Source organism: Apis cerana, linkage group LG6 (genome assembly GCF_029169275.1).
Source record: "Apis cerana isolate GH-2021 linkage group LG6, AcerK_1.0, whole genome shotgun sequence".
NCBI classification, from domain to species: Eukaryota; Metazoa; Arthropoda; class Insecta; order Hymenoptera; family Apidae; genus Apis; species Apis cerana.
Window position 1 is genome coordinate 15781508 of NC_083857.1, and position 16941 is coordinate 15798448.

At 25.0% G+C, this 16941-nt stretch overlaps 1 protein-coding gene and 1 long non-coding RNA gene across 3 annotated transcripts in view; one reads left to right on the plus strand and one right to left on the minus strand.

Moving 5' to 3' along the window:
- The window catches only part of LOC107999690 (serine-rich adhesin for platelets-like), a 97900-nt gene that overhangs the window by 57860 nt on the left and 23099 nt on the right, over positions 1-16941 (minus strand). For both annotated transcript variants that reach the window (XM_062076732.1, XM_017059675.2), the window contains exons 4-7: positions 9015-9108; positions 8588-8916; positions 7991-8206; positions 53-92 (exon numbers count right to left, since the gene is read on the minus strand). In XM_062076732.1, the coding sequence (XP_061932716.1) occupies positions 53-92; positions 7991-8206; positions 8588-8916; positions 9015-9108 (679 nt within the window). The remainder of the gene's footprint in view (positions 1-52; positions 93-7990; positions 8207-8587; positions 8917-9014; positions 9109-16941) is intronic.
- LOC133666331 (uncharacterized) lies at positions 2839-9170 on the plus strand. Its single transcript, XR_009830375.1, has 2 exons — positions 2839-3102; positions 8692-9170. It is a non-coding gene; the product is annotated as an uncharacterized LOC133666331 (long non-coding RNA).

A 16941-nucleotide genomic window follows, 5' to 3' on the forward strand; every position in this document is an offset into this window, starting at 1 on the left:
ATCAGACACTCGATTTTAAATCTATTTAAATATAAAATATATTTGTACTTACCTTGTGAAGTTGTTTGAGTTTGATGTTGGGCCGCAGTCCTCTGAAACAAAAATATTATTTATTTTAACCAGACTCTGAAACAGCATAAACGTTAACAATACATCTATGTTGTAATAAATGAATATGTATTCATTGCAATGATGATTATTGTTAAAACCATTGTCGCCAAAAAATTGGAAAAATTATATCATATAAAAAAAAAAATAAATTGCAAGTACATTTTGAATAATCAGTCGTATCCCTGATGCCTCGAGACTCTTCGAATCTAAAGAACGACTTCTTGGTTTTGCTCCAAAGTAATCATCCTTCTTTCCACTTTTTATCCATCGAAAATATGAAGACATATTGTTTTTTTTTTTTAATCACACTGTCACAGTATCACAGTATCACATAATCACATAACTTCAATTTTGACAATATAAAGTTTTTTTTTCACCACATTCCTGTATAACAAAGATATCAAAAAAAAATTATCTTTATGAATGAAAAGTAATATTACTATTTTTTATAATGAAAAGAAAAAAATTGAAAAAAAAAATATAATTATCAGAAGAATTATTATTTTTAAAAAAATAGAAAAAAATATTTAAAAAAAACTCCGTTACCAATCAATTTTATAGAAAGTTATGTGAACAATGATAATATCAATGTTAAAAGATTTAAAAAACGGTATTTGTGGAAATATTATTATTAATATATTATATTAAATTGAAAATGGAAAAATATTTTACTCATGAATAATCATGCACGAAAGTAATGCACATTTTTTTTTTAATATAATTCAATACTTTCTGTTAATAAAATCATTTTATTATATATTGTAGTAGTAATTAATTCACAATATTATATAAAATATCCATTTTTATCGAGACAATAAATAACAATTTCATGCATTATATATGAATTAACATTATATTCTTTTTTTAAATTGAATAATTTATTTAACTTATCTTGATAAAAAAATCTTATATTTTATTTTCAAGTAAATAATCATTATAATTATATTGTTTATTGTTATATCATGATCAAAATGTAAAATTATTAATCTCAAATGTTAGCTCTACAAGTTTATCATTCAATTGAAATGATTTTATAAACTTGTTTAAGAATAAACATTTTGAATCAATACAATAAAAATTAAATAAATAATCTAATATAACAACATGTATTAAAAACAGTGCAATAACAACTCTTGTAAACAAAAGATATTACGACATCACATTATATTATTATATTATTATCATGATTAAATTTTTAAATTTTTACTATGTATTTAAAGATAGATCAATTATTTATTTATTTATTATCACAGGATTTTAAAGATCAAAACAAGTAGAAAAATAGTATGCAAAAATATCGATTGAAGTTCATTTACTAAGCAATTTAGACTTTCGTTAGATGAAGCGAGACGAAGTTGATGCGTGACCTCGTCGATGTGACGAGGACAGAATTATCCTATTCTATCTCACTCTATCTAACGCTATCTTAAATTGTTTAGAAATTAATAAGTCTCGATTAAGATTTATTTCAGATACATGAATATATTAACATTAATTAACTTATATATATATATATAATCTTTTTAATATTTAATTATATTATTATTTATAACAATAAAATAGTAATTCAATTATAAACAATTTACTTTCTTTATATAATTTTCTGAAATTAAATTATTGATAACTTCAATCCTTTAGTTAATACACAATTTATACAAAAGAAAACATTTATTTTTTAAATTAAATATAAAAATTATCGTTTCAATTGATCTATCTTTTTGAAAATACACTGAATTGGTTTTTCATATTGTTGAATGGTAAAATATTGTCAAATGGAATAATAGTCATAATGATTAAATAATGATAAAAAATTCTAATGTAATGAAAAAAACATTATTCTTGTCGCATTTATTAACATCGTACGATTACTGAAATACATAAATAATATTATGTATCAGTAATATCAACCGAAAAAAAAAAAGTATAACTTACCTTTAAAAAACATTTACATTTTTAAAATTGAAATAATTAAATTTATTCTTCTATTTAATATTTTATTTTATATGTATTTAATATTTTACCATTGCAACAATTTTAACTTGACTTTCGTTATAACAATTCTTTTTTTTTTTTATCTTTCGTGATAAGAGAAAGATATTGAAAAAAATATCGTTATGATAGGTAAGAAAAATCCAGTTTATGTAGACATAATATAAAAAAATATAACATAAAACATGAAAAAAAAATAAGAAAAAAAAAATTATTCGATGGAACATTCCAATGTTATGCAAATGAAACCTTCAACATCGTATACAATCGTCACAATTTGCACAGGTTATCGCTTTCATAAGGCAGCCAACGTAAAAGAAGAAAAAAAAAGAAAAGAAGAAGATATGCACGGCATAGTTTACATTGGAGACAATGAATCTAGGTCGTTCGAGAGAGAGAGAGAGAGAGAGAGAGAGAGAGAGAGAGAGAGAGAGAGAGAGAGAGAGAGAGAGAGAGAGAGAGAGAGAGAGAGAGAAGCCAAAAATTTCCAGAAACTTGCTGCAAAGAATATAATTTCGAATGATGAAAAATAAAAGAAAAGAAAATAGAAATAATTTCTATTTGATCATATTATATTTCGACATATATTAAAATATAAAGTGTTATATTAAAATTCAATTACGTAAAAACATATTTTTATATTCAATTATTTTTTAATGAAATTATTTTTTTCGTTTTCATGATCGTATGCAAATGCGATTATAAATAATATATAAAAGGTGTACTTTGTGCAGCCAAGGCAAATATTAACATTACACATCTAATCGAGGCATAAAGAATACTATTGTGACGAAAATTATTATGAAACCGTTTAAGCTAAGAATACGAATGAAAAAGTAGAATATTGTTCGAGTATTATACGTTGCGAAACTCTTTTGGATCGTATAAAATAAAACGAGAAAACGAAGAGAAGTAGCATAAAACTGCTACCTTTCAATTTAGAAGAACCGAACAATAGAGAGAAACGCTTCGTCGATGAACTCGACATCTTCCGATATGACCGTAAGTCAATCCATTCTACAGCTTTTGTATTTAAGAAAATATATATATATTTTTTCGACTATACCAAATTATTTTTTTTTTTTTTTGTTTAATGTATATGTATATTATGTATAAGTGATTAGGTGGAAGTCACATGACTCTGATATCTTAGTAACAAAATAGAATTATTTTTCTACGCAATTTGAATAAATTGTATCTATTCAAATAATTTTGAGATACATACATGTATATATTATAAATAGAAAAATGTTTCTCAATTCACAGATTATGAAATGAGAGATATTTGAATCAAAATATATATTCTAAAAAAAATTATAATTTTAATTATCTATATAATGTAAAATAATATTGTACAATTTATTAGATTTTCAAATTTTAAATTTTATATTATTAACATTTGAAATATTAATAATGATGTATATGACGAAAAGATTGAGAAATGCTGTTATACAATATAGTATATTTAAGTTTGAAATATCAATCGTGAGTTTAAAACGCGTAGAATACTGCAGCGTCATTACAATTCCGAAATAATCGCTGGAAGTAGATCTTTCATCAAGAAAATCTTTGATATCAAGTAGAAGAAAAAATTGTGTAGAAAGAACAAGAAAGATTAAGCTTTTACTAAATACAATATTTTCGAGCTAATTCCATAACTTCATTAATAATCTCTATTTATTACCTATTTTCCGTTAGAAAATTCTACACATATCATATTATAATCGAATAATTTTACAGTACGAATACCGATTACTTCGAGATACCTTATATCATTTGAAAAATAAAAAAAGCAAATACCGAATCTTAAACAATTAAAATTTAATTATTCCACCTTCATCTTCAATAAAAGACAAGAAAATTATTTGTAATTAATTATTAATGTAACTTTTTAATTGATAATTATATTCAAACTTAGCAATTTTCCTATTTCGCTATTTTGTTTTTCTATTACTAAAGAAAAAAAAATAATAATCAAAATCAAATATCGAATTTTAAATAATTAAAAAAATATATATTAATATACCCTCACGATAATAACAGAAAGAAAAAATAAATTATTATTTCATTCTTTAATTGACAAAAATTACTAATTATCACTATATACTACCAACCTATTTTCCCATTAAATAAAACCATAATGATAGATATGCTTTTCGGTTTAATAGAAATAGAATTAATTACTATAAAATAAAACTGACGTTAAGAGTGTTAACATGTGAATCACCGCACTGTTAATTCTTCATGGAACTTGAAAAATGGGATTTCGATGAACGAAAAGAACGAATCAGTTGTAAAGAGAGCGCGCACGATTCGACAAATAAAAGTGCGAGCACGTTTCCTTAGCACCTTGAACGTCGCAAGTTCCGTAGCTCACTGAGTGAAAAACGCGCGTCTTGAATCTGTCTTTTTCTCCGCTCTTTGCTCGCATACGTCATACATGCTTAGACCGTTTACATGTGCACCGCTTACATAAAAACATGACTCCCACCAAAATACGGAACGTTATAGATTCAAACCACCTGTGTATCTAACGAATCGTTTATCGAATCGTAATTAGTGAGAAAGAATTTTAATTCGAAAGAATAATAATATTAATAATAACGTGACAGAATATATTAGGAAAGATATATTTTATCAATGAGAAAGCATGCTATAATTTAAGTGGGATACTTTGAACTATTTATTAGGTTATCTTAAAAATATACACGTTTTATTAATTTAATTTAAATATGATTTAAATTATAAAGAATTATTTATATTATATTATATATTTATATATAATATTATTATATTATATTATTTATATATATTTATTATATTATATTTATATTATTATATATTTAATAAAATTTTAACATATAATCAAACTATATTAATTGTATATAACTCATATGAAAAATTGATAGTAATGTATAATTATGGTAAACAAATGAGTGGCAATCTGCCAAAAGATTCTTTTTCAATGTTACGATACTCAGTTATGTGAAGTGTTAATATATATTCGTGCTTGAAGGATCAATTCTAGAGGTCAAAACAAACATAAAAACTAATACACAAAAATGTTGGTCGAGGATTATTCAAGCTGTAAGCAATTGAAATTTGTATTAGATCAGATAGAAAGAGACAATTTATCTTTGTCGTATCGTTCTAACTCTGTCTTGCTTTATCTAATGCAAATTTAAACTGCTTATAATCAAATAAATATATAAGTATCAATTAACATTTTATTAACTTTTATGTTTATTTTGACTTTTAGAATCGATTCTGCAAATATTTTAACTGTATATTATAGAAGCAATGATAAAATGAACTAAATAGATTGTAGAATAAATAATTGATATTGAAACTCGATTTATTTAATCAATTTTTTTCAGATTTTATGTTTAAAAATTCAAGAAATATAAATATTAAAATTTTTTTAAAAATTATATATACACATATTGACATTTAAAACTGATTATAAAAGATTGCATTTTAATGTACTCATTAGAATGAACGATTTCAGAAAAAATAGATAAATATAATCAATTTCCATATATCTAACATCGATATATACATATTTATTACATTCTTTTAACAGTGTTAACGAATCATTTATTATCGTTTATTTTTTTCATTTTTCATTTGTTATTCGATTTTCAACTTTTCAAGTGATAAAATTTTTGAAAATTAGAGATTAATATTTAAAACAGTATTTAAAACGATAAAATATCTTTGGAAGAGAGAAGTAAAAATTTGTTCATTAAAATTAATCATCGAAACGATATTACTTATGAGATGACCTATTATATTTCAACATTGTCAACTGCGTAAAAAATAGATTTCCTAATAGCGCAAAGAGTTTATCTTGCTTATCTTTACTTAAATTATTTTTCCTATGATATTTCAAAATAAACTAAATTTAACTTACACGAGAGAATTAAAATCAATTGATAAAAATATAAATTATTCAAAAATTCCAAAAATTTACATGAAAATAAAATGAATTAATGAATTAATTAATCCTATTTCGTAAAAATCGAATGAAAACATTCTCCGTACTACTTGATTACATTTAAAATTTCATTTCAACATATAATTTTGAAGTTTCGTATGATGTCTTTTACCTTATAAATAAATTTGAGAAATTCTACGTTGTATTTTTCAAGGATGAAATCGAATCTCGTATACTTTTTTTTAAATAATGGCATTACAAAGAAAATAATAAAAATTTCAATTTTTAAATTAAAAAGATTCCAATTTTCTCAAAAAATTTTAATTCTAAAAAGAGAACAAGAGAATAAATTTCCAAGAACGAAGTAACGAAACTGTTACGGTATTGTGATCGGTAGGAGAAGCGAAACTGGTTTCAGCACTAACGAGTCATGTGACATATGACCAAGAACGTTGAAACACGAAAGAGAATTTCGTTGGAAAATATTCAGGATAAAAATCGTTTTGTGGTTAAATTATAGAAAAATATAAAGATAAAAAAAATTAAAAATGAAACATTGCATCTAAGCCAAAAATAACTGATATAATTCAATCAATGAATGTACAATCGTTTGTTTAATTATAAAATGTATCTAGAAATAAATGAAATTTAAAATAAATGAAGTTGATTGAAAAATTAATATACAATTTTAAAGATAAATAGGTAGGATTTTAAAAATCTTCAAAGTTTGTAAGTTTTACTAAGTTTTATCGACATAATACAAAACTTGGAAATTATACTTATTGAAATAAATAATGATAAAGAATTGATGATTTCAATGTTTGAACAAACTATTTACAAGTTATTAGAAAAATTTCTTCTATGTAAAATTACATTTTTTATACGCTTTTTCATTTAAATTAATATTTTTGCATATCGTGATAAAATATATAGGAATAATAAGACACGATAGTATATAATGTATAAACATGTCTGATGAGCAGAGAAAAATTAATATTAAAATAATTGCAAAAAAAAAATATTTTTCTATTATTATATAATCTAAAAATCAACATTATCAACATTCTTTTGTTCGCTGAGATATTGTTAAGACAAATTAAACAGTGATTGTTCATTTTTAGAAGTAACGCTTTATCAAGAAGAGAAACATTGAAACGAATTGCAATTTTGACTTCTTTGTTTGGAATTCGGGAAGAAGCATAATCTACAAGAGTTCATCCTAATTTTTTAGTTTCCTTATTCAAAGTTTTCTTGTGATACACCAATAATTAATCTCGAGATAATTTGAAGTAAAATAATCCAAGGTAAAAAAATTGAATAAATTGTTTAGTATTATAACTAAAATATTAAATGTTTGTAAATTATACTTTGTATTCCTTATTAACAGAATACAAAATAAATTAATAAAATTATTATATTTATTATAAAACTTTAAGCGTTAAATCAATTGTCTTATGTATTTGATAGCAAGAGATGAAATACGAAATAAACTTGCATTTATGAAGTTTTGCTATTCGAATACAGTTTTCAACTTTAACGATTCAACAGAGAAAACAATTACAGAGCATGAGAAGTGGTGAAAATTAAAACTAAATGTAAATGTATAAATGAAATTTCTGATCTTTTACACGATCGGTAATTCAGAATATGATATCTCAACGACGAAGTGCCATAAAATAATATATCTATTTATTTATTTATAAATATAATTGGTATTCGAATTTTATTCTTAAGTAAGAAGTCATGTCCCGTATAACTATGTATAAATAAATTTATTTTATATTTCATCTCTGATGAAAAATAATTACCAACTTGTATTATTCATGATAAAGTAGGAAACTATTTTAAATGCTAAGTCGGTTATTGTATTCGTAATAAACATCATTGCAATATTATGACAAAAAAAAAAAAAGATAATGAATTTAAACTTCTATAATAGGATAAATCGCTTACCGCTTTTCGTTTGTCATCTGCACTAAGGGTACTGTGACTTCTGTGTCTAATAAGATCCATAACTTTACTAACAGGATTTCTGCTACTTTCTGAACCTGCTCGAGGACGTCCCATAGGTTCTTTACCTTCCTTATGATCCTTGCCATCTCTATGATGATCCCTATCTGTACGTATATCTGTCGTTGAACTTCCGTGTGAGCCTCTATGCAAAGAATGCTGCAAGATATCCAATGGTATTACATTGATATAATATAATTTTTTATTGATTTTTTGATACAAGTAACTCGAAATGTCTCAACTGGCTATTATAATTAATTATTTTCTTATAGATATATATTATCCTATTTAAATCATTTTACTTCTTTTATCATGATATTTCGTTATTATCTATCATACAAATATTACGTCATTACGAAATCTTTTAACAACCATTGGCAATTTATAGAAATATGAAATTATTTCTGTCACATTCGTGATATATATATTATATTATATATTCAAATATTTTATAAATATCATTTCATAATACGAGAAACTGTATATTCTAATTCTTTTCTACAATCAACTCATTTTCCTTTACCAAAATCATTATTATACCTGCATAGCGCTCTTCATATTCGCTATAATACTGGGTTTTCGTTTGCTAGCATCAGATTTACTCCTTGGTCTAAACGCATCAAAGAGTGCTGGTTTTTTGGTAGGACTGGCTGTGTCATCAACAGTTCCACCACTTCTTCTGCGTTCTGCGCTATTACTACGGCTATTACTACGACTGGTGGAGCCAGATCGCGTGCCAGAAACTTTCTTGCCTTTACTTGATGAACTCGAAGGCTCCACTTGCTGCGGGAGAGGAGTTGATTTTCCAGAACCAGGAGCACTGCCCGAGGTGGGCTTCCTAATAGTTCTAGAATGCGAACCCCAGGTCCCTATCGTAACGATTGAAAACACATGATTAGCATTAGAAATAAATCTGATAAAAAATTTAAGCATGTTATTCAATTAAATGGTAATATAATCATTTTACCTGCTCGTGGCCTATGACCTTGATCGTGAGACGCTTGACCCGAAGTATCTGCATCTTCGGTTACGATCGTTGGTAATGGTTGCGATCCAAGTTCCTGTAAAAATCATTATAATAATTATTATAAATATAAAATATATATAATTATTTTAAATTATATTTTATACGGTATTGGAATTTCAATTTACATAGATTTTTATCTTAATTATTATTATACAAAATTTATTATACTATTCTTATTCCAATTATTATTATTTTGATTTCGATCACTATTATAATTTATCATTCTAAATTATAGCACATGACACCTATATACTTATGAATAATATTTTTCCGGAAAAAATCTTATCAGTTGTACCGACGAAAAATTATTCATTCACTATTGATTTTGATACTTTGAAAAATTAATAGACAAAAAGTAATAAATTTTTATTGCTAATGAAACTAAAACTTTACAATGAGACAATAAGATTAGATACGATTATTTAATCAACAAAGCTAGATGATACAACGTTTTATATTTAGCTCGATTATCATTGATCGTTTTTTTACAAAATGTCTTGTAAGAAGAGATTTTGACATGTTCATGCGTTTTCTTGATCATAACAAATATCATTCGAGTTATCGTTGTTGAAAAAAATGAATATTTATCACGAATAGCCGTGAATTCGTAAATTTCGCATCATTAATCTTGATATTTATCATATTACACTTGACAATACATTATAAAATTTATATTAATAAAATTACAAAGAACAATCAACAAAGAGAACACATATCGAGATAAATTGATTATGAATCTATAAAAAGATAAACATAACCTAAAAGCTATTGTATCCAAATCTGATACAGCCAGCTGCTTCTTCTAATTTTCCGGCTATTTTACTACCATGGAAAAGTACACGTAAACAATCTTAAGATACTGCAATAAATTAAAATTTTCAGTTTGTTTTTAATAGAAATTCTAGAGACTTATGTATATTTTTCTCTTACGTACGTCTACAACACTTTTAGCATAACGCCATCTTAATTCATGAAAAACTAGAGTAAAATTTTATTCATTTAATTCTCGGAATACGAGTCATGGAATGACAGAAAAGATTCTTGCCAGTAAATCCAAACTTATCTAATTTTTGTTATCTATATAATTAATGTTATCGTCCATGGTTAAATCAACTGGATCAAAAATGATCCAGTCATTGAATGGAGAAAATTATATATAGTATTACCATCCGATGATTTATAACTCATATATCAAATTTTATTTGATTTTAAATACGAAAAAAAATAAAATGTTATAATTAATAGAATTGAAAATTTATTATTGAAACTCATTGTTCGTGAATAATCTATCAATCCAAATGATGCTTATATAGTATTAGCACGAAATTCTTGGGATTTCAAATAATCTATTAAGCCAGAGAAATATTATTTTTCCTTTTTTACATAGCTTTGCACAAATTCTTGGAATATTTCCAATTATATTGAATAATCGGTTGGAGTATTTCCAATGAACAATCAAGATCTACTATATACATGTATATAAATGATCTAATGTTTTATACACGTAAAATCGCTTCTTATGGAAAATAATCGTTGTTTTTTAATCATTTCTGAAAATCTAGGATTAATTATACGTTAAATACAAACTGAAAAAAAAAATGTAAATTTTATGCAAAAGATTTAAAAGATTCATATATGAACTAATTAAATACTTTCATTTATCAGGAATCATTATTTTTAAGTAAAACGAAAGATACATTACGTATACGTTATCATCTGTGTTTTCCAATAAAAAATGAAATACATAATGTATGATGCAGAAACTCATATCGTTATCTATGATCATTATTACCATACGATAATCTAGTATTTACACATCTTATATTTTCATTTATTATGATTATTAACCATTCGCGTAAGAAAAATTAGCTTTCTAATGTAAAACCAGAATCAAAAAAAACACGCTATTTTTTATATTTTATATCGTCTAAAAAAATTAAAATAATTTCTATTGATAATAAAATTATAAAATAAATAAAAATAGCCTTTCTAAAAAAAAAAAATACATACGCGCGCGATTAATCATATTCTCTAATACTCTTCAAATTAATTCATACCCTTCTGGCATAATTTGGCATCAAATCATTGAGCAAAGTCTCGGCAGTCTCTTGAAGATTTCGCAAAACAAAAACTTTGAAAATCATCACATGTTAAAATGGCAAACATGCACAAATATTTATTTTACTTCACCATATTACAAACGTTTGTCGTCCAACTTGCGCGACATAACCTCTCTCCTTGACTGAATTATATTTTTCTTTTTAATTTATCGGCCCGTATTAAATCGTACGATGCCAAGACGTTTCGTAGAAACACACGGCCACGAAGAAACCGTATAAATTCGATCGATCGTTACCATTCGTACAATTGTATTCACTCTCGACATAAATTCTAATCCTATCCTCGATCGATCTGAGACACCATCCGTGTTAAGAGATTTTACACGTACCTCCGATTCTTTTTATTTTCGCACTCAGAGCGTTCAAGTAATTTTCTTCCTCGTTTCTTTTTGCGGGGCTGAATATTTGTAAACACATGTTAGTATCTTTTAATTAATTATTTAAACGAAATTGTTTTAATATCCTCACTTTATGATTTTATATCGCTCAATAATGTGCTATTGATAACTTCGAAAGATATAAAAGTTTAATAATATTTTTCAACTGTAATATAATACTTTTCTTTAAAGTCTATTAAATCCATATATCCGTAATGATTATTATTATTGGCACGTGTCATAAGCAAGAAGATAGTTAAGTATTTCATTTGTATACAAGGTAACAAATTAAGAGATACGATAGTGTCTGAATAAATAATGTGTGTAACTGTATATACAAATAGTACTTCCGTATCGTGTACGCTATACAGAGTGTCCAATTCGAATCTTTACTTCACACAGTTATCTTACGAATTATCCGCATATCGTGATCGTCATAAATTTTATCTAAATGAATATTTATATTACAAATTTTTTAAATCTATGAAGATGATTGTAAAGGTTATAAATCGAATATAAAAATTATGCGTATAATTATACCGCCAAGATATAATTTTTTTTTATACATACAAAATGATGATAAATATAATATATCATCAGAAAGTTATATAATTATTTAATTGTATTTTTTTGGAAAAAATAAAACTCTTGATGATAAGTACAAAATTTTCAAATTATACGTGATTATTATCTCGAAATGAAGTATGATTCTGACATCATAGTATAAAAAAAAATAAATGTTGCAAAGAGATTTAATAACCATAACAAAAGCACGTTTAAAAAAATTATCTCGCGCTTTTTGAGATAAAAATTTGTAAAGAAAAATATAGAACTCGATCGAGACAAGGTGAAAAAGAAAGATAAAAGATTCATCAGAGATAAAAATAAAATACTTATGGCGCCAGAACGAAATAAAAGAAGAAAAAAAAAACAAAATCAATGCGAACATAAAAATTCCAATAGGAATAAAACTACGATAAAATTGAACAAAACAAAATACATGTGTCGTACGACACAGGGATACGAAATGGTCGTTCAACTTTCTATCACATAACCTTTCGTGCAATTTATACATCCGTTATTAGTTTTATCGAACGAACAAGTGTACATTTATGTAAATCGCGATTCGTTTCATACGCTATGCCGAGCTTGACTGCCGTTTTGAATTAACGTTGACTAGATCTAACGTCTAGATAGAAGACCATGTGAACCACATGATACAATAACGATTGTTATGAAATCAGAAGTAAATCAAAATTGATGCTAGTAGCAATGAGGAGATCGATCGATATTTTAGAAAAAATTTTTGAATTTTAAAGAAAGCATAGATTTATATTTAAATATACATACGTTTTATGTATTTATTAAAAATCAGAAATCCAAAAAGGAAATGTTGAAAGAAAGCCATTTTGATAACTTTATTATTGACATGAAGTGACACAATAACTATGAAGAGCATTTCAAAAGAACCATTTCCAAAATTGTTTTCAAGGATGAGTAAAACATTGGCACTGGTGCATAGCTTTCCAAGTATATACTTCAAAGGTGGCTACATTCAGGAATGAGGTACTTACATAGTAATTTTATCGCAAAGAGTTGGCGAACTTTATTGTTAAACCACGTGCACATTGCTGAGTCGTTCGATACCGGGAACAAGGACGTACTTACAGCTTCCAGAAGGACGGATACAAGATGCCAACGAAAATAAACAACAAAGGATGCGAGTTGGAACTCTTTGGAAAAATAAAGAATGACTTGGCTAGTTTGAAAATTTATGTCGGAACTGTATCAGATTGTAAGTAAAATTAATTGCACCATAAAGTACAATATATGTAACGTACATATATATTTTTACTACTAAATTATTTGAAATTTAAATGATAGAATAAATTATAGGTAGAAATAATAAAAATAAGGAATGATAAATAGTAAAACTGAATAAAATAATTTATTTCAGTTTATTATTAATATATAAAAATACTTACATTTTTTATTTTTTTATTTTACATAAGAAAATATAATTTTCTTAATCTTGATGCAATTTGCTTACTTAATTACTTGAACAATTAAAGAAGTAGATAAGATTAATAAATATCTTAATTAACACAAGAGATTTTTGTTAATATAATTTGTAAATATAAGAGAATTTCTTGTAAGAAAAAAAACTGTTAATTTTAAAGAATATTTTAAAGCAAATAAAACTCTTAAATATTTTAAAAAATATAAAAGTAACTTTGAAAATATTGTTAATTAATGGAAAGAAATAATGTTCAAAAATAGAATGACTCGAGTGTTAACTACATTTTTTTTTAAATGAACGAATGAATGAATATATTATATTTAAATATTTTATGTGAATTATTCTAATGAATTAACATAAAAAAGAAAATATTTATTCAATGGCAAACATTCGTTGATTACGATATTTTTAGAATCATTTTGTTCAATTACTTAATATATAATTATATTAAGTATTAAATTAAATAAATTAAGTAAATTATATATTATATATATAATTTTATAAAATATTCAATAATTGTATTTTACAGTTGAAAAAAAATTAGTTTTCTATAAGTTTCAAATTTCGATCATACTTATTATTTTTTAATTTCTTTTTATATATATAATCTTTTTTAAATAAACCGAAAAAATTTATATTTAAAGTTAAATTAAAATTAAATTAAAATCAGCACTGAAGTCAGAACTAATCAAAGTGAAGTGTTAATATGTAATTATTGCACAATTACTTCCGATCAATATCAAGTGAACTTCTAAGCAAAAAGAACGGATGTATCTCTAACAAATTATTCAAACAGATCATCAGATGACTATTCGTTATCATCATTTTTTTCATATTCTGATTATATGAATCGCAAATCATTATCAAATTAAAAATATCTCTTATTTAATAATAAATATTTCAAGCAATTAACACTACGTACATTTACCTAACCTCAAATTAAAATCATATGAAATAAATTATTTATTTAATAAAATAGATTTTTATGAAAATCATACATTTTAATTTAAAAATTAGAAAAATTGTTTCGAATACCTTATAATATCCATCAGTTCCATGAAACTCCTCTGGACATCGATCTAGATATGGCACTAGAGAATATTTCCGAATTCGTCCCAACGACACTGTCATATTTTCATAAGTTAAAGAGAAAATAATGCACTACCAAAGCTTTCAAATACTCATGACGCAAATACCGTGATCCTATCGAGATTTCATCGTAGACTGACAGTGTTCGTGGGTGGTACAGACCACCCGAGATTCACTATCATTTGTTTCATATCTCTTCATTTTGTCGAGAAATCATATCGATAAATAATTTTCCCTGGAGGATTGTTGTAATACTCTCTTATCACAAATAAGATAATACCTCAAATATATTCTACACATTGGTTGAAAAATTTGAAAAACATGTACAACCTAATCGTTACTTTAATAGACATTCTTGTGTAATTGATAAACTCAATTGTTAATCTATTATCGATTATATAGAATGAATTACATTATACACCCATATATTTCTTTTCTTTACATATTTTATTATCTTGTTAAGTTGAATACCAATATTTTGTAACTATAGACAAAAAAAAACGATTATTTCCATAATCACATAATATCAAGAAGGTTAAAAAAATTATTACAATAATTAACGATTAGTACTCACTGATTATAATGATTTCTTTTAGAACATGGTAATTATTTATTATATTAATCACTTTGAACTCATGATTGTTTTATGGTTGTCTAATCTAATGAATAGAAACAAAATATAATATAATTTTTACATTTTTAGTTATTAATTTTTAATAATTTCGTGATAAAAATGAAATTGAATTAATCAATTAACTCGTATTCTTTTTATATCCTTTGATATTACAAAATGATTAAACGTGAAAAAACATTTTATATGATAAGATATAAATATTAGTGTTTTTTCCACGATTTACTTGAAAACGTCTATAAAATACATGAACTATACGTCATTAAAATGCGAGAAGTCAAAACAAAAGAATAAATTACTTTATTTACGGCGTTAACAAATTATACGATATTGGGATAGACGGTTTAAAATGTTCAATTAATTTTCATTTCAAATAATTTCATAAAGATGGCAGCTAAGATATAATATATCGCATCGCCATCTATCAACGAGTAGTGCAAATAATAGTATTATATCGAACAGTGAACGTTTGATGATAAGAATGTATACCAACTTCTTTCCATCTCAAAGAAAAGATTAAAAATGTTAAATATGATCCTCATTATCGAAAATATCGATGACAATAATTATTTAAACAAATACAGTAAAAAAAATGTTACTGACTAAAATAGACCAAGTATATAGGGTATGCAATTACTCAGTTCGAATGCCTATAGCGAACACGAAGCACGTGTAAAATTCTTTGTACTCTAAAACGGGCTTATGAGTCGTCAGACAGCCATGTTACGCAACAAAGAGTAAAATATCGCAAACAAATAAAACGCGTTTACTTCACTTAATTTTACTAATAGATTTTAACTTCACATAATACAAAATCATACGATTAAAAATGTAATTATGTATTTATATTACACTTTTTTCCAATATTCAATTAGCATTATCGATCGATTTACTTTAAATTATGTATATTAATATATATTCGTTATGAATTTTCTTTCGTACTTTTTTATTTACTGACCTAATCTCTGCGCGTTACTAATTCAACGAACAATCCACGCACGGAAAGCATTCGTAAAGATCTTACGTGTCGAGACATCCGTCATAACAGCCCTCAACGCATTGTAATTCGTCTTTCGACCGAATCGATAGAGTTTAAAAGAAGCCTTGTACCTAACCTCCCTCGCCTATGAAACATTAAAGTCACATATTGGGATCTGGGCCGAACGATATCACGAATTCAGGAATGCAAACCTTCATGTCTTTCATGTCGTTGATTTCAATTGAAATTTTTAATAAGAATCGTTGAAGATTACAATGTCACGTAAAAATTAATAAACGATAATTCATCATTATTATCATACCATTGAAAGTGAAATACTATTTTCTACTCTTTTTAATTTTATCTACCGTTATTCACTGCAAAATATACTTTTTATCTAATCTTTAGGTGAATATCTAATATTTTAATATTGCATTGTAGCTTTTGCAATATATGCATATATATCAATCTTAACTTGACGTAAATTTTATTTATATGTCTGACGTAACAAATTTTATTATATGTTTTATTTTTATAAAAATCATATAAATCGATATATATGATCTCAATTTATTCACTTCTTTTGAAGAAATATATTTATAAGATTATCTATAATTAAAATAAAAAGTTTGGAAATTTCTATATTTATTA